Below are 18,429 nucleotides of genomic sequence, written 5' to 3' on the forward strand. Positions count from 1 at the left end.
CCCATCGCCTGCTAACATCATGTAGGTTTACATCAAAGCATGTGCTATATGTGAAGTGAGCCACAAGGGTTTGGCTGTCTATATTATGCTTTGATTATTCAGTTGTCTGTGCTTCTCAGAATATCTCTATATATGATGGGTCAGTGGTCTTCATCCATTATCTCAGTGCTGTCTAAGCCACCGTATGCTCTGTATTTCTGCACCCGTTTCAGAGATTTCTTGGCCTCTCAGCAGCACAGTAAGCGAATGCGTAATTTTGCTCCTGAAGAGGCAGGCAGGATCCCTCCTTGAGGAAACAGCAACAACAACAGAGCACATGACCGGAGTTCTGAGCCAGCTTTTCTTCCCCTGGCGCTCTCCCTCCTCCCCCGCATACACACTGCACACAGCGGTGCAGCTCTGGATACCCCCCTGCGGTCATAGGGGAGCCAGGCTTAGCTCAGGCGAGGAGAAGGAGTGAGGAGGAGTGATGGAGGGAACGAGGGAGGGGCGGGGAGATGGAGGAGGAAAAAAAAAATAGAGGAGCAGTGCGGCCGTGCGTAACGAAGAACCAAAGATCTGCAGCGGCTGCAATGTCAACTCCAGCTCCGGCTGGAGCTGCTTGACGACTCACGCTGAAGTGGGAGCATTTGAGCGTCATCTGTCATTTGTAGTCCCAGTGCCCCGCAGCAATAAGATGCAGGGTGCTGGGTGCTTGTTCTCCATGACAGCTGCAGTAAGGCTGGTTGCCACGGTGGGGTACTGGCTTGAATGTCAGACGTCTTGCAGTGGCATGTGCAGATGCCAGGTTACTAACTCCAGAGTTCACCAGCTGAGGACCAGAGCCCAGATGGTTAGGAAAGCTGGGTGAAGTGAACTGAGTGGGTCTCAGGATGTTATCCACACACATGCAGGGGATCTGACACACACTCAGAAAACAGCTCAGCAGGAGTTACTTCCATTAACTTGGTGAAATGGGATTCCCAAGCTGCATGCCCCTGCCATTGGCAGGCCTGACATGCCTCATTTATCTGTTTAGGCATGAATGTGGCCGCCATCCTGTGCAGGTCTCATCACTGATGCAGGGCAAAGAGGTTACAGCAGTTGTTGATGCAAACACTGAGGTAACTAACAATCCACAGCATGTAGTATCTTTGCAGAAGCAGCTGTAGCCTAGCATCATAAACTTGATCACTCCTGTAAACATCCAAATGGCCTGATAATTTCATAATGAATATTTAGCCCTAATTAGAAATGTAGTGTTGTACCATTCCAAGGATAAAGGGAAAGAAAATTAAATTGTAAACTTTATTTTATTGTGTTTAACATTCAAAGGCTGTCATTGCAAACAAGGCCCCTTTCTTTATCAGCATTGAAGTGGTTAGTAGCTGCAGATAACGCCGAGACAATCAACGCTGGTAGCGCACTGATGCTGAGTGCATCCATAAATTCACACACACCCTCACAAACCCGCTCATACACACACAGATCAAATTGTAGGGATGAAATTCTCTTTCATAGCATTATGTTTCAATTTCATAACACACTCTGTGGCTGAGTCACACTGTTTACAGAAACACCTGCCATCATGTGCCCACACACAGGCCTTGTACTTGTGATCTGCCATACACACGTACATGGCAACAATGATATGCAGAAAGGCACATACACATGAATATTTTAATCAATTCCCCCACTGATAATGATCCAACCTTGTAGCATGGCATAGAGTGACAAGCAAACCAGCCTAGTACGAGTACAGATGTGACACAGAGGAGCACACTCTCATAAATCTGTTGGTAAAGATTCATGCCATGTATGCTACAGTAAAGACCTTGGCTATATGAGAATAAACACATACATAGAGACACCGGCTCAAACAGGAAAGGGTCATCAGGTCCCACTGCTCATCTCAGAGGTACTACATCTATGAGTCATTCACCTTGAATGCATTCATGAGCACAAGGATTTTCCAACCTGGAAAGAAGCCAATTGATCAGCCTACACCACTGTCTGCCAGATTTGATGTTTACAGGCGTACTGGGAACGGTCAGAATGCAGGACTTTATATTTGAATGTGTGGGGGCTTAGCAGGTGTTTGTTTTTAATTCAAGACTTCAATGGTGTCGAAACAGAACCAAAGCGACAAGACAACAGAGAGAAAAACTCCCACCTGGTGGTTGGATGCCTTCATAAAGTACAGGTGTGGGTCAAGAAGAAATGATACAAGCAAGGGCTACACAAGAACCCATTACCTTAACCTCTGACCTTTTGTTTATCCTTGAGTCAGGATTGACATTTGTGCAAAGTTTGGAAAAAACCCTCCAAGTGTACTAAAGATATAATATTTTACAAAGATGTCCTGGAAATCTATTAAAACATGACGCTGAATGACCTTTACCTTTGACCTTCAGCCTCCAAAATGTAAACAATTCATCCCTGAAACAGAGTAGACATTTGTGAATGTTTGAAGAACATCTGTCAAAAAGGTGTAGTGATAGTGAGTTCAAAGACAAAGGATGCACACAAGCCATGTGACCTTGACCTTTGACCTCTACGTTGGAATTGCATTCTCTTTAAGTCAGAGCGGACATTTGTGCAAAGTTGATGAAAATATGTCAAAGTGGTCGAAGTGTAATATCACGTTCGCAAGATTGGTCCAGATGGACGGACAATCCAGAAAACATAATGCCTCTGGCTTTGGCTAACGCTGGACAGGAAGAAAAGTCACGTAAAATTAAGGTCACTGGGTTAGGATACATTCAACACCCATACAGGACATATATCATGACACATACCTGCCTATTGTGATACATATCATGATGATACCAGGTTCATGATGTGATTTGATACCAATTGTCTTTTTTGGAAAGACATAAGACCCAAGTTTGTTCCTATATTTTCTGCTAACATTGCACCCTAACCATTGTTCTGAAATCAGCTACTGGCATTAAATGAGAGAAGCTAAAATCAGATGGAACCCTCTGCTAATTAAAGAGGTATATCTTTAAGAAAACCCTTTCAGTTGTATTGAATATTGAGTTTTGATTGTACTGTGAAGTATCACTGCATCCACATTCAAGGGTCAATGCATAAAGATATATATATATATATATATATATATATATATATGCACATGAATATGCTGCAGACACACAGACAAGAAAAAATTCAAACATTAATAATACTCCTTTACTTATATTAATAGACTGTTTTAATTTCTATTTCCTTCTTGAAGTTCCTTTTGAGGAATTAGGCTACATTCACACTGTAGGCCTTAGTGCTCAAGTTTGGATCTTTTCTAAGATCCGTTTTTTTGCTTGAAAAGATCAGAAGATCAGATGTTTATATGATTTACAACTACATATGAAAGTGGCTTGAATCTCATTTGCAAAGGTCAGATTCAATGTGACGTGCCCTGTTTACACTGTCGGAAACAAAATCAGATATAGGTCACTTTTAATTTCAGTGTGAACATAGCCTTTTTGTATTGTATGAATTTTAGTGTCTCCAGTGGCTAAAGTGGTCTCTTATATCTTCTTTCTTTTGACTCTCCAGTGTTATCAGGCAAAAAATTTTTGGGGGGGAAAGTGTAAGATAAAAAGTCTGTCTGCAGCTTGCTGCAAATATCTTACAGACACTGACTCTGCAGCAGTGGTTTCAGACAGTTTAAAAATAATCTTTTAGGGAGTGTTGAAAGTCAAGCGATTATGTCTACGCAACCCCTTTTTTAAAAAGCCGTTTCCCTAAAGCAGGCCACCTGGGTTTAATTTGGGCCTGTGGCTCCTTTTCTGCATGTCATTCCACACACTCTCTCCCCAGTTTCCCACTCTATCCATGTTCTTCTTTACATTAAAGGAACCAAAGCCCAAAATAAATGTTTAAAAAATAATAACCCATGGTTGATTTTTATGCTGACGATCTTATTGTTTTCAGATCGAAAAGACTCGTAAGTTTTAATTGGTCTGTTCTATCAAGAGTTATATTTCTTGTAGTAGCTTTAAGGTGGTTTAAGGGTGGTGCAGATGGCCTGGTGGTAAAGTTTCTCCCCACCTCACTGGTCTCAAGATTTCAAGTCAGGCTTGTGGCTCTTACACTGTCTGTCACCCCCCACTCACTCATCCCTGTTTCTAACTCTACCCACTGTCCTATCTCTTAAATTAAGGCAAAAAAGCTCCAAAATAAATCTTTAATTAAAAAAATCAGTACAGGGTCTGATTTATAAGTTTGTGGACATCCAGCCTCATATATTCATATACAGTGCTTAACAAATTTATTAGACCACCCTAACCCTAACCAAAGTAAGGTTTATGCCACAGCTGCCCTAAATTAACAGCATTGGTAATTACCAAAATCATTTATTATGTTTCTGCAATGGTTAATATACCAATATGTAGAAGCTCTTTAACCCAAATGATATTTTTAATGGTAAAATATAATTATTATTGTTATCCATGAATTTTCAAATTTACTGATCTACAAAAAGCTGAAAAAATAGTAAAGCACATTATTATTTCTTGATTAATATGTCAAATTATAGTTATTTACTTGCATTCCTGAACAGAAAAATTAGTTTTAGTGGTTGAATGTTATGCTTGATTAATTTCTGACTTCTCAGAGAAGCCCAGCCCAGCCGGCTCAAATTTGGGTGTATTCATTTTGAAATCCCTCATTCCTGTTCAAAATGGTAAAACGTGGAGAGCTGACTGAAAATGAAAGAGTCCGCATTAAAGCACTTTATGATGCTGGATGGTCTTTGAGACAAATATGACAGGTGCTCTAATAAATTTGTTAAGCACCGTATATACATACATTTTTTTGATCTTCTGAATTGTTAATACAGGGGACAGAATTTTAAAAAACATTTCTAACAAATTACATTTTCATCCCTTAATAAGAAAAGAGAGAAAAAACAAACTGTCTTGAACTCGAAAACTCTATTCCCTTCCCTGCCCTACCACTCAACCCACCCTACCCACAAGAGTACAGGCAATGATAAAACAGACTGGAAAAAGAATAAATAATAATAATAATGAAAATAAAATAAAAAACACAATGATAATAATACTTACGTATACATATACACATATTTTTTTATGATATAGGTAGATAATATACCATAGGTGAGCTCTCTTCGCTCACAATGCACTCTGTAAAAAACTGGAATTCTCCAAAGCTTTGTCTCTCTACGTCACCTGACACAAAACAACACAAAGTTTTTAAATATGAAACGTTATCCAAAATTAACTGCTGGTTTAAAGCTTTACCTACTTTAAATAGCCTAAAACTGGCACAGGTTTGATCTACATCAGGGACCGTCTGATCAAAAAACAAACGCACCAGATTATGTAGACGACTAAACATTTGGTGCCAGCTCTCAGCACTTGACACTTTTGATACTCTGCTACAGTCTGTGCTGAAGACACATTTCAGTCAGTACCAGAGAAATCTGTGTGAGGACACACATACTATAACTAGAAACAAAAACATACACAAACACACACCGAATGTGCAATTAGTGCTTTTTAAATCAGTGAGTGGTGTGTCAGCAGTGAATTCTACAGAGAGTAAAAAGAGAGCATGCTTACAGGCAGCACAAACAGGTGAGAGTCATCATATAAATGTGTCCCACATTCATATCTATAATTTCACCACTGCAGCCTGAACCGTATCAGTTATCTCCACACTGCACACTGAGCCCTAATTAAACAGTGATTACTGTTCACAGCACTCACAGGTATAGTGCAGTCTGGTAACTAGATCCAGGAAACTGCCTCTGATGTGAAGCTTTTAGTACAATAATGTGTATTATCAACACTACATTTGGAGATGTGCTTGAAATCATGATGCTGTTACAGGATTACTAACACTGTGTTGGACAGCTGTATACATTTGCTCATTATGAGGCATGCATAAGCTGCGAGCTGCACACACAAGCTGAGTCACTGGCAAGAAATGGAGTTTGTAGTTATTCTGCAGTCAATCTCATTGCCTCTTCTCACTGATGAAGTGAAGAAGAATGTGCACCGCCCATGGACTGCTCCTCAAGGCCTTTGCTCACTGTAGCAGTGATGGATGTAGACATCTCATCTACTGTACATCACCATGTCTGTGTCAGTCTGTACGTCTGTCTGTCTTCACCTGACCTACTTACAGTGGGGGTGGTGGGCAGCTGGTCTGAAGCAGATGTTTAAAGGTTTGGGGCAAGTAGCTTTTCTGGTATCTTAGTTTAAACATAACCCAAAACAGCCATTGCATAAATAACTTTTCTATATGTACTGCACTGAAATGATGACTTTGGATTTGTAGACTAAAGCTTGTATAACTGCGACGGTAATCTCTTAAATAAACACTCTGAAAGTCCTGATTTTAAAATGAGCTAACACCAGCTCAGGTATTTTTTCAAGCCCTAATTTTTTCTATCCAATAAAGAAGAAACACAAACACACCTGCATGATGAGTAACTATTCTTAAAGCTCAACTGTGGTCCAAGTTTTACTTCTGCCTGCAGTTATAAGTGCCAGGGGATTGAAAAATTGATGCTTTTTCGTTCTAGAGGGTTTTTTTGCCTTTGGCGTTCAAATTCAAGCCACCATCATGCCTATTTAAAGTGATATCAATGTCAAGAATGGTAGAGTAAATAACCGTCCCAGGTGGACAAAGAAGAGCATTCCACTGAGCTTGCCACAACTTAAGTGATGCTACTTGGTGTCACAATAATGCATCAAAAACAAGTTAAAATATAAAGCTTCCTGCAGGTTTTTTGCAGTAAATACTTAGTCAACCTGCTGGGCACAGACATGTAAATCAGAAGCCTTTAAGAAGATCCAAAATACTATAGGAGTGTAGGTATACAAACAGATATCACAGCCCCACCACAGAGTACACTCCCTGTTATGATGGAGCCAGCAGAGATAGTGTTACCAGCGGGACAGACAGATGCATCAGGGCTACTCCCATGCAGAGACAGATCCGGTCCTGCTGCTCCTACTGTTGATCCCAGCTTGGCAGCGTGAACTGCAGCTGAGAAGGCCGATCAATAGCACACACTGAAGCCATTCTCACCCAGGATAAACAAAACCAGGCCTTTACATGGGCAGAGCCGCTACTGATTTGGCTGCTTACAGACTCAGACACACAAGCTTAAAAACATCTGGTTCACTCTCTTAAGTACTGTCTATTTGTACATGCATGCTGGATTTCAGAGCAGTTTAGATAACATTTGTAAAATGAAGAGAAAGATTTCATTAAGAAGTTGTATAATCTTCACAAAATACAACAGGTAGACTACAGAGACTTTGTCTGAGTACTTATCCATATTCTCTTTTAATAAATGCCTTGATAACTTATCCCTAACTTGAAAAAGTTACTTAAGCATTCTTATTGGGTTCTTAAGCTACTCAATCACTGATAAAAAATAGAAAATCTACATGACAATAAATCATACTGCATTGCATTGTATCACATCATACCATACTCTATACCCAACTGTACTGTATTGTACTGTATTGTAGTAATTTGCTCTAAATTGGATTTATATGACTTTTCCAAACCTACTGTATTCTTGATTCACATTATATTCAGCAGCTGTAGTCACTGAACTTATGTTAGGTCTCCTGTCTCGACCTGAGTGTTGACAGAGCATCCCAGCCTCCTGTCCTGCTCGGCAATGTGTCAAACACTGTGATTTTAGACTGCATCAGCTGCTATAAAACTGTCTCTGCTGTATTCAGTTCACACCTGCCTTCCTAACTGTGTCATGTCGTGCTCTGTCTGCTGCACTTGCGAAGTCTGTATATATTTTTAAAATCCTCTTCATCAAGAATTTAAATTGAGTAAAAAAAAAAAAAAAAAAAAAAAAAAAAATGCACATGCACACAGGAGATCCCATCTGGTTTTAACAGTCATGACCCTTGCTGAGGTTGTGCACTTTCAGTGACGTTTGTGTTCAGTCTGATGCTTTGCCATAAATATGTTTAAGAGCTTCATGTGCTAAGTGGTTCATTAATATTTAATATGGAAGGAAGGCTGTGTTTATTTTTACCTTTGAGTGTGAGTCATGCTACATAAGATGCAAGACCTGCATATTGACTGCAACATGTCTGACAATTTGTATGCAGACAGCTGATGGTTGAACACTGTCCCTCCTTAGTTTAGCTCCATCAGCAGCAGTGCTGATGTTAATTTACTTAAACTGTCATTCAAAAGGGTCTTCACCTGAAAACTCCATCAATCCCACACACCCTCGCCTGCACGTATATGCCCCTCCCTCTCCTCCTCTCTCCACTGCCATCCCTCCGTCTCCCCTCCTCCCTGCCTGCACTGAAATTCTTCCTCTCTTTATCCCGCTCTATCCCTATCATTCCTGCAAATAATAACAACTGTGCAAACGCCCCTGACAATGGCATTATGCCATTTCTCTTTTCTCTCTCTTTCTCCAAGCCTTACCGCCCTATAAATAAGCCCTATCCCGGCGTTTCCCTCTCCCGCCTCTCTCACCGCTCCATCCCTCTCTGCCTCCTACTCACACACATATACATACTGCCAAACAGCATCATAAATCAAGAGCTGGGAGGAGGGTGGGAGGGGAGTGGAGAGGTGGGGGATGCAACCACACACACAGCAGCACATTTTAACACATATTGTCTCTGACATCTTGCCTGTATGCTGTGTATGTGCAGCCTCTGTATGCATACAACTATAGCTTCTATATACGCTGCACTGAAAGAGAAACAAACACATCAGACTCATACAGAAAGCCTGTCCGGTGTCTCCTCAAAAAAAAAAACTCGCTCCTGGCATGGCAAGACCCCCATCCTTCTCACCTCCTCCACTAAACCCCCCTCTAGCCTGCAACGAGAGAGAGAAGAAGAAGAAGAGAAGCGGTGCTTACTCAGTCTCCTGGAGCCGATGCATCCCATGGTGTATTCACAAAGGCCCTGGATACAAGCGTGGAAGTGTTACCCAGACGCCGTGCATTCTCCCCCTTCCTCCTGCGACTCTCTTCCTCTCGGCTCTAGCTTCTTTTTCTTGCTCTCCTGCGCTCTATCCTTTTCTCTCTCCCTCCTGCGCTTACTCGATCACACACACACTCTCTCTCTCTCTCTCCCTCCCTCTCCCTCTCTCCAGTGCAGTGTCTTAGAAGAGATCCGGTTAGTAAGTCAGTATGCCTGAGGGAGACAGATTAGGACTAAATAAAGATGTGAAGCATTAGTTAAAACAAATTAAAAGGGCTTTTTAAAATAGGTGTAAATATCACCAAAATGTTTGGTGGAATATCAGGTTATTACACCCAGAGACAATCCATAAAAGCAAAAAAAGCCTGGGTTATTTGGACAAACAATGATTACTGGATAATTTGAAAGCAGACAGATCAAAACAACCATAAGCATTAATCTAATGAGAGGTTTAAACAATAATTAGGCTGGCTGTGTATGTATTAGGTTGCCACTACAGGATCAATAGCACAGTGGTGAGAGTGCCGGCTGCCATTGTTGTAGATATCTCTGCACTGCTGTAATATTGTTGAGCTAAAATGGGGGATTCTCTCTCTCTGTCTCCCTCTCCTGTGTGCGCTCTGCCTAACAATGCACTGCAGCGGTTTCCTTGCGCCTCTCCTCTCCCCTCATCCTCATTTCGCCCTCAATCATCCTCCCTCACAATGATCGCTGAGAAAAATGCACGCACATACACCAATACTAAACAATCCTGAGGAAGAAGGGGAAAAAAGAGAAGAGGGTTTTCCTGCACACTGAAGCCGGTGCTGAGTCTCCACCTCTTCTCTCTGTCGTCTCTCTGTATTGATCCACCCCTCAGTCATCTCTGCACCTATATCGTGTTTCCTGCTCACATCACCAGATCCCTTTTTTTGTATTTGCCTTTTTTTTCACATCCCCTCTTTCCCACAAAAAATAAGAGGAGTGGCTCTTTTAAATACATCTGATGATCTCTCATTTATAGTTATCTCTGATACCACCTTCCCACACACTCCACCTGTCTCACTTCTGTTTCATGTATACATAGTTCTTCTTATCCTACCTCCATCTTTCTTACCTCTCTGACTCCCCCTCTGTCTAGCCCCACTCTTTGCTGATTACAAATTTATGTGCGCTGTTTCTGTAAGTGTTTGCCCAGCAAGTGACGCAGGAGCAGCCAGGACAGTGAAGGGGTATGTGTATTTAAGGGGGGGATGTGTGTTTATATGAGCATGTGTGGTCACTCATGCTTTGTTGACTTTACATACATTGGCCGAAAGAAGAAAGAGATGGAGACGAGCATGACAGATGGAAGGACAGAGAGACAAAGACATGGGCAGATGGGGGGGGGGGGGTGATGGGACAGAAAGCAAAGAACAGTTGAGTCATGTGCAAGAGAGGTGTGGAGACGATGCTGTGTGAAATAAAAATTAGCACTCCAGAACGGCCTGAGGATGAAGACAAGAACTAAATCACTCAGTTTAAGAACCAAACAGACGAAGAGATGTTTAGGCATGAATGTGATTTAGCCATACAGGGTTTAAGGGGATGTTTGACTTGCCAGACATAACAAATCTACATAATCCAGCCAATCCCTGCAATGTGGGTTTATATATAGATGTATGTCGGCTCTCTGATGAGTTCCCACAGGGGCGGAGGAGCTAAGGCTATACACTGCTGTAGAGGTCAGCTGCACGGGGGTCTGCTTGTTTGCATACCCTCAACCTGGTCAGACAGGAAAACAGTTTTTCCCCATGATTCATGTAAATTCAGACTGAGTAGGTTGCTTCTAACCACATCTCCAGCAATGGCTGTTGATTTGTCTCTGTCTGCCCATAACTTTGTGCAAATCACTATCTAGAAGTCTTTAGTATTCCCAACTAGCCTATCCTTCTTACTGTGTCATTAACAATTTAGCTTTATGCTTGAACTCTTCCTTAATCAAGGTTTGCCTTGATTATTTGTTTGTTCTTTTCTATTTAATTTAGTATGCTTTTTGCATTCATATAATCAAGAAAACATAAGGTTATAAAATGATCAGATGTAAAGAAAAAGAATATGGTTTGAGCCTTTTAGCAGATAAATATTTCTTAATTGCCTTATTAGTCTATATCAAAGGTGACTAGGTCAGATTACAGACACAAACACTCACCATCTGCAGCTGCAAAGATAACTTTAAAGCTACTGTGAGGACCTTTTTGATTGTGTCAATTTTGGCGCCCCCCTGTGGAGTATGGTTACTTCAAAGATGATAAGCTTGTGAGGGGGCAACTACATTAGTGTATAATGTAAAGGCTGACTCTTCAGCATGTTGTGAATGGTTGCTATAGACCAGTGGTTCTCAAATGATGTCTTAAGGCACAGGAACGCTTAGGTGTGCAGTGGGAATTGGTAAAACCATACATTATTATTTCAACTTCACAACAACTTCAGTTACTGTCATAGGTTTTAAACAGACTATTTTGTATGAATATGGTGTGCATTAATAGTTTGGTTTGATCTTAGATATGCCTTGAGCAAATAAAAAAAAGGTTGGAAACCACTTCTTCAGACTAATATGACATGGCTTCTGTTACAGGCATTAAACATTATAATAATGGTCAATATAAAAAAGAGGAAACGTGGCACACCAAACATGAAAAAATGTAAAAAAAAAAAAAAAATGAGGAAGAAAATACTTAAAACCCCTTTGTTATAATGGCCAAATCATCTAAAAAGCCAACAAGTTTCAACCAGGTAGGTCTTTATTTGGACTAACAGACAAAAAGTTGTGGTGTGGTCACACCTCTATACTACAGCCTATGACTGCTAGTCACCAGAATTAGAGAGAAAAGAAGCCAGGCAAGTCTTCAACCAGGGCTCACTAGTCAGTCATTATGGTGTGACCTCACCGATTACTAGTGACAACCAATTAGAGGAAGCAACACAACTCAGAGAAAGACTGTCAGCCCCCTTTGCTCATTAAAATAATAGTCATTTGTGGGTAATAAAGCGGCATCGACTCGACTATTTATGTTTTAAAACCAGTCAAAATTTCTTCTAAAGAGCTTTAACTACAAATAAAAACATGTTACACCTTTGTTAGCTGATTCAGTCATCTTGCATCCAAAACTCCCTACATGAGCTGCTCAGAACATCAAAAATGACACTTTGAGGAGACTGTGGGGGTTGGAGGGTCATCTTAATGGATCATGGATCAGCTCCGTTTCTTCATTTGCTCTCTCACCAACAGTTTTAAGGTGTCCAGGGCATCTTTGTGATCTTCTATAACTTCCAGTTTGGTATTTTTTTCTGTAAGGAGAGCTGCTGCTCCTTGTGTCTGCGCAATATTGATCTCGCAAGATTGATTTCTCCGCGCCGAGAAATTTCGTGGCGTTTTGATCTCGCGAAATCTTATGGCACGAGATCTCGTCACACCCCTAATCAATATAAGACTCTTTGGTTGTTCCAGGAAAAATAGCATTTTAAATTTAACAGAATATGTAATAAACTGACTTGGGGCGTAATGTCTCAAACAATCTATCAAAAAATATTTGTTGTTTGCAGTCAGATAGAACATATGCTCCATATACTGTATAAATGCATGTTTGACAGCGTGATCTATGATATAGGCCGTCAGTGCAGCACAAGGTCAAACACAGGGGGAAGAAATTCTTGACACTAATCTTGTTCGTGATACATGGGCCATTCACAAGGAAGACTGCCTCTCAGTGCCTTTTGTCCTCTCCCTTCTTACTCTTATACACACAGACACAATCACAGGTCTACAGCAACATTAACAAAGCATGTACCATGATATGAAACCCTCCTCTAACATATGACTCAGACAACTTCTATCATGTTCTTGTTGGCTCGTCCGATGCATTCTTATCAGCGGTTGCTTCTGCTGCTCCGAATTTAAATGCATCAGTCCCTGTTTAATATTATCTTGAAGACCCACACACAATTCATTCCTGTAATCAGTGACTTTTATGTACCTGTCACTATCTGTCTATCAGCTCCTGGCTGTTATGTAGGTTGCAGCTCAAGGATAATGAATATCAGCTTTGAAACTATCTCGTTCAGGCGCTGTAAAGATGTTCCCCACTGATGAATGAAACGCCTGTTTTCAAAGTCATTCTAAAGGTAAGCATTTTCTCTTAAACTAGGTCAGACGGGTTTTAAGATAATAATTTTCCATTTCACATCATCCTTACTTCATCACTGCCCACTGCTTTCCTTTATCTTCATTCATTATGCGCACAACTACACCTACCTGCTGCCTGTTTGTGTAACTATAAGTCTTAATTGCAATCCCTTGTTACTCAACTGCCTACAGAAGCAGCCAAGATAGAGAAGGTGTGTGTGTTGTGGTGGAATGGAGGGTATGAATCCGGCCAACATTTGGTATCACATGGGAGGAAAGGGGGAAAAATGAGAGAGGGAAAGAAAGAGAAGTAGAAAGGAGAATAAATGGAGAGTTAAATATGAAAGGAGGAATTCTCCATGGTTTGTTTTCAAGGAGAAAAAGAGGCTTTGGCTGTGAGAAGGTGAGATGGAGAGATACAAATGATGCAGCCTTTCTTAAGTTGTTCTCTATTGGCTGTGTTAAAGTAATTACCTTTGTTTAACCCAGTTGGCAACAGTACTTTTTTGTATTAATAGTGGATGCTTCTGGCTTGTAGTTCCCCCCCTTTCAGCTTGAATTTTCCAGCAGGCATTTATGGTGTGTGTGTGTGTGTGTGTGTGTGTTTGTGCACTCTGGTTTCTATACAAAGCAAAACCCAGTGTACAGGGAGTTCCCAACTCTCCTCTATTATTCACAACCCTGTGTCCTTCTCTCCTGAAATTACCCCACATTCTGTGACAGTCCAGCCCTCCATGTCCAGACAACCTCCAGTGATGCACTGTTTATCCCCAGTAAAGCCACCGCACCCTCAAGAGTCCAATCGCCACATTAAGACATCAGTCTCTTTAAGATTCATGACAGTATCTCACAGATTCCACTTTACACGCTCTGCTGTCCTTTATCACATCTCTAGCTGATGTGGATTTGCTCGCTGACAGAGATTCTTGGGCAATCTTCTGCCCTGAAGGCATTTCAGTCTGGCTGTACACACCTCCGTACCATGTGTCAGTCTGACACCTGCTGGGGGAACGGGAGAACTGCAGATTAAAGCAAGCTTTGAGTTGAAGCCAGCTTGGCAGCTGAAAGATTTTTCTTTTGAGTGCTTAGTGGGAAGCTGATCCGTCACAAAAATGCAGGTTCCCATTTAAAGTGCGGCTGGATTTTTTCCTTGACTGCTGAATGGTTTTGTTTGTGGGTAAAGCAGTCTACCTAGCATCAAAGCAGAAAAGAGAAACATGCATGCAGCTACAACTTTGTTCACAAGCTTTTATAGACAAATACCAAAAGCTGCATAAACCAAACCCTTAATTATTAGAAGTTTTTCAGATATGGCGCAAAGAAATGTGTCCAATATGGGGAATTGTTTACAGGTTAAAAATCTAAATGGAAGAATGTTTTAAAACGGTATAAAGAGATGCCATTACAGTTGTTTTAGCAGCAACCCCAGACACTTTTCACTTTGTTTTACTCTGATAGAGAGAGTTTCTTGTTCTTTTCTTGAGATCTTGAGAGAGCTTTTATGTGTCATCATCTAAAGATTACAGAGCTGGTTTTCCTGAGAAAAACAAACAAACAGGTGATTTCTTGATATATTAAGAAAACCAGCGAAATCAACTCAATATCACAGGAAAGTCTGCATTGTTATCTTAAGATAAGAGATAGATCTGGAGAAACAAATCACATTCAAATTTACAATAGAACAGCAAAATTAAATGCACAGATGCACACACTCTAAAAAAATATTACTGCAATCAGTGAAATCAATGAAAAATTTTTACACTTAAAAATACTGAGTAGATTTCAAAGCTTTGGAATTAAGTAAAAAAAATCATTAAAATTGAGTAAATCTAACTCATATTTTCAATCCAGGCTACATAAATTGAGTAAGTAGAACTACCAAACTAAAGTGAGTAAATGTAATTGAAATATTTTGTCAACCATACAGAAAAATATAAAGAGGAACTACAAAAAAGTAAGTACACACTGCTCACTTTTTTCTTAACTGATTTTGTCAAAGTTTCATAAGTGGTGGAAACTCATTTTTTGAGTAATCATTACTCATATGGTTACGTTGGATATTTTCCATAAAGCTACGTGGTCTTCATCAACCACAAATTTCCCTTTTTTCTATCACATACGGTAATCTTTAATGTTAATACTTTCCAATGTAGTCAAACTTAAGCAGCTACACATGACAATACTGTAAGTGAAAATTGCACTCTGAATCAGGAAACCCTCTTCTGTCATCTTCAGGTTACCATTCACTATTTATCGCTCCTATCCCCTACAAGCAGAACTTCTTTCACTGAGTTAATGTCCTCACTCATGGTGCAAAAGTGTCTAATGCCCAAAGGCATTCTGGGACAAAAAATAATTACAAAGATTCAGTACTGTTCACCTACAAGTAAAACTGTGTCAACTCAGGAAAATAGAGTTGAAACAGCTATTTGGGATTTTTAAGTTAACACAGCCTATTTTTCTTTAACCAACTTTCAACTGTTCAGTCTCACAGTGTACTTATGTGTTGCTTGTGTAACTACTGCGTATGTAAAAATATAATATTGTTTAAAATTACTTTGCAGTCTTGTTGTCGTCCTAAGTCTGGTCAGACTGAGAGTAGCTGTTCCCACCAAAACTGCACCATTTGAATCAGAACTGTTAGAGAATGACATCACTCACTTACTCAATTATCTTAAGTAGAGTAGTCAGGTCACTAAAAATATTGAGTAGAACTGTCTAACATTTTTTTTTTTAAATTGATAACTTTTCATAGTGTATACTCAAATATATTATTGAAACACACAGAAATGATTAAAGATATTCTCACAACTTAATCTGTTGGTCAAGTCATCATTTCTTTTAATCAAATTAACTTATTTAACATATGCAGATTTGACTCAAAGATTCATGTTTGAGTTTTACTCAAGAATATCGATCATTTCAACCCAAATACTCAAAATAATGATGTTCATTGGCTTTACTAAGTAAAAATACCTAACTATAACGGCTAGATTTACTCTACCCATGAATGTTTTTTTTAGAGTACATCCTCTTAGTGGTTCCTTTAAATTACCTATATTTATTCAACTTGTTTTTTTACTTCCTCTTTGCTTTGTTTCTTGTTCCTCTTGCTGATCAGAGGACTGGGTCAGGAGAAAAAAACAAACCAAACTTTAGTTAGTGATTTTGTGTATGTGTATGGTGTCTTTTATATTGTGTTGTTTTATGTTTTTTAATTCTGATGTTGTCATTGTGTACGTTGTCTTTTGTGTTCCCCTGCTGCAAAACTAATTTCCCTTCACAGGACAATAAAGAGATTCTGATTCTGATTCTGGAGAGGCCTCAAATATAATTTTCCATTGGTTTATTTGGTGTATTTTTAATTTTAAATGCTTTAAAATAAAATATTTTAGAGAAATGTCCTTGTGTCCTACCTGGATGTTTATGTTCTCTAAATTCTGCTCAGACTTTGTCATTGCCAATGCACAGTTCTACGCCTTGCTAAAGTCCATTTATATGAGCCATTAAAAATATTTACCCTGCATTCAAGAGACTTCCCTCTTTTGATAAAACAAGAGAGTGTCATGAGAGTGGGAGACTATGCCAGTGTACCAATCAGAACTGATAGGAGATCTCTGTGAGCACTAAGGTATCATGAGCAGTCACTGACTCATATAAGCAGTGGGAGGTAGAAAAGCAGGAGAGGAAAAAAGGGGGGAGGGAACAAAGGGAAATTAAAGTCAAGCGTATTGAGGGTATACTTAGAAATGGAGGGGTAGAAGGAGAAAAGTGGTGAAAACTGCATCATGAAAAAAAGAGGGAAAGAGAAGGAGAGGGGAAGAGAAATATGGCACCTTAAAAAGGGAGTGGGGAGAGGAACTGTTCATTCCAAGGTTTGGCCGCAGTCCAGGCTGTCTGGCTCTGATTCTGACAGCCTCCTGTGTTTTTTTTTCTTTTACCTCCACACTGACTGGACCCCAAAGCTGCCTTCTTGCTGCCTGATGCAAACTTCCCATACTCCAGGCATCATGGCACCATCTGATGATGATCACAGCTGGCTGAAAAAGGTCAGAAGAGCATCACACCTGTCATTCAAGCTTTCGGTAATCATCACCAGTCTGACAGAAAACTAGCTCAGACACTGGCTTGAGTTAAGAATGGCAAACACTCTTTGACCTCCACTCATACGTCATCTGCCTGAGAGTTTGCAGACAGGATGGAGTGAGCTTTATTTTTTTTAGCAGCAACATAGTTGCAGTGGAAGTGGAAATTTGACACATTTTTGTCCCAGTGGAAGTGAGGAGAGACTGGAAAAATTCCTTTTGGGACAATGGGCTATCAAAGACCCCACTGACCACTCCCTGTAGGTCACAGACATGAATCAGCCAGAGACAGGTTACGAAACAGCTGCTGCAGAGGTTTATATGCAGACTGGCTATGGTTTCGCAACCTGAATTAATGTGCAACTATGTTGTGACTCAACCTTAAAGTCATATGCTGAGCTGCTGACCTGAGGAGCTAAATGAGGTGTCATCAGCCAAAATAACAGTCTCATTCTTGAATTGAATCAAGTTTCAAGCCAAGAATGTGGCAAAGATTGGATACAAAAATGCTTTTTTACATTTAAAAAAAAGTGGGAAGGCAATTTTCTACAACTGAGAAGCTGAATCCATCAAGTCTTTTGTGTTTCACATAGAAACTGAAATTGGTCATAGATCAGTTATTAACAATTTGCTAATAATTCATGTTTTAAACACAAAGAAGGCATTAATAACTCAAAAAATATATTTTATTCATATAAAATCATGAGTCCTATGGTTAAATTGCTATGAAAACTCTGTGAATTGGCCCCACTCTGTTGGCATTGTAACCTGCGTCATAAAAATGTTCAATTTAAACTGGCAAAACAACAATAAAACTAATGCTAGGAGTGATTTCTCTTACTGTTAAATAATGACACCTTAAGGGACTGACAAACATTGATTTGGTGGGTAGCTGAATATTTGGCATGTGTGTGAGTGTGAGAAATACAAGGACAATAAGTCACCTAAGGGGCCATGTGCAGGATGGGAGGTGTCATCTAACATCAGTCTGAGGGCGATCACATCCTTACAGCCAGGACGGGCAAAGCAAGAAGAGGCATGGAACAATAAAATGTTTTCTTCTCTATAATCAGGCGTAGTAATTGTGTACAGAAAGCTGTCTGAGCCTTTGCCTGTTTACTGCTTGTGAAAAACAAATAAAGATGTAACAGCACACTTGGCAACGGTCTAATCACCACACCACCTTCATGATCTGTTCTCAGCTTTGCCTGTTAACTTGAGGCAAATGAAAGACAGGCATCAAAGTATTTTTTCCAATACTGTG

The 18,429-nt window shown here is 40.0% G+C and overlaps 1 protein-coding gene across 3 annotated transcripts in view; it reads right to left on the bottom strand.

Moving 5' to 3' along the window:
* fam131bb (family with sequence similarity 131 member Bb) overlaps nt 1-18,429 on the bottom strand; it is a 44,813-nt gene that overhangs the window by 25,457 nt on the left and 927 nt on the right. For 2 of the 3 annotated variants that reach the window (XM_041792702.1, XM_041792701.1), the window contains exon 1: nt 8,873-8,994. In XM_041792702.1, coding sequence (XP_041648636.1) covers nt 8,873-8,900 — 28 coding nt within the window. In that variant the 5' untranslated portion in view covers nt 8,901-8,994. Of the gene's footprint in view, nt 1-8,872; nt 8,995-17,021; nt 17,121-18,429 lie in introns of those variants that run through there. The other variant, XM_041792703.1, reaches the window with a different exon arrangement.

The sequence above is a fragment of the Cheilinus undulatus genome, linkage group 8 (genome assembly GCF_018320785.1).
Source record: "Cheilinus undulatus linkage group 8, ASM1832078v1, whole genome shotgun sequence".
Classification (NCBI taxonomy): domain Eukaryota; kingdom Metazoa; phylum Chordata; class Actinopteri; order Labriformes; family Labridae; genus Cheilinus; species Cheilinus undulatus.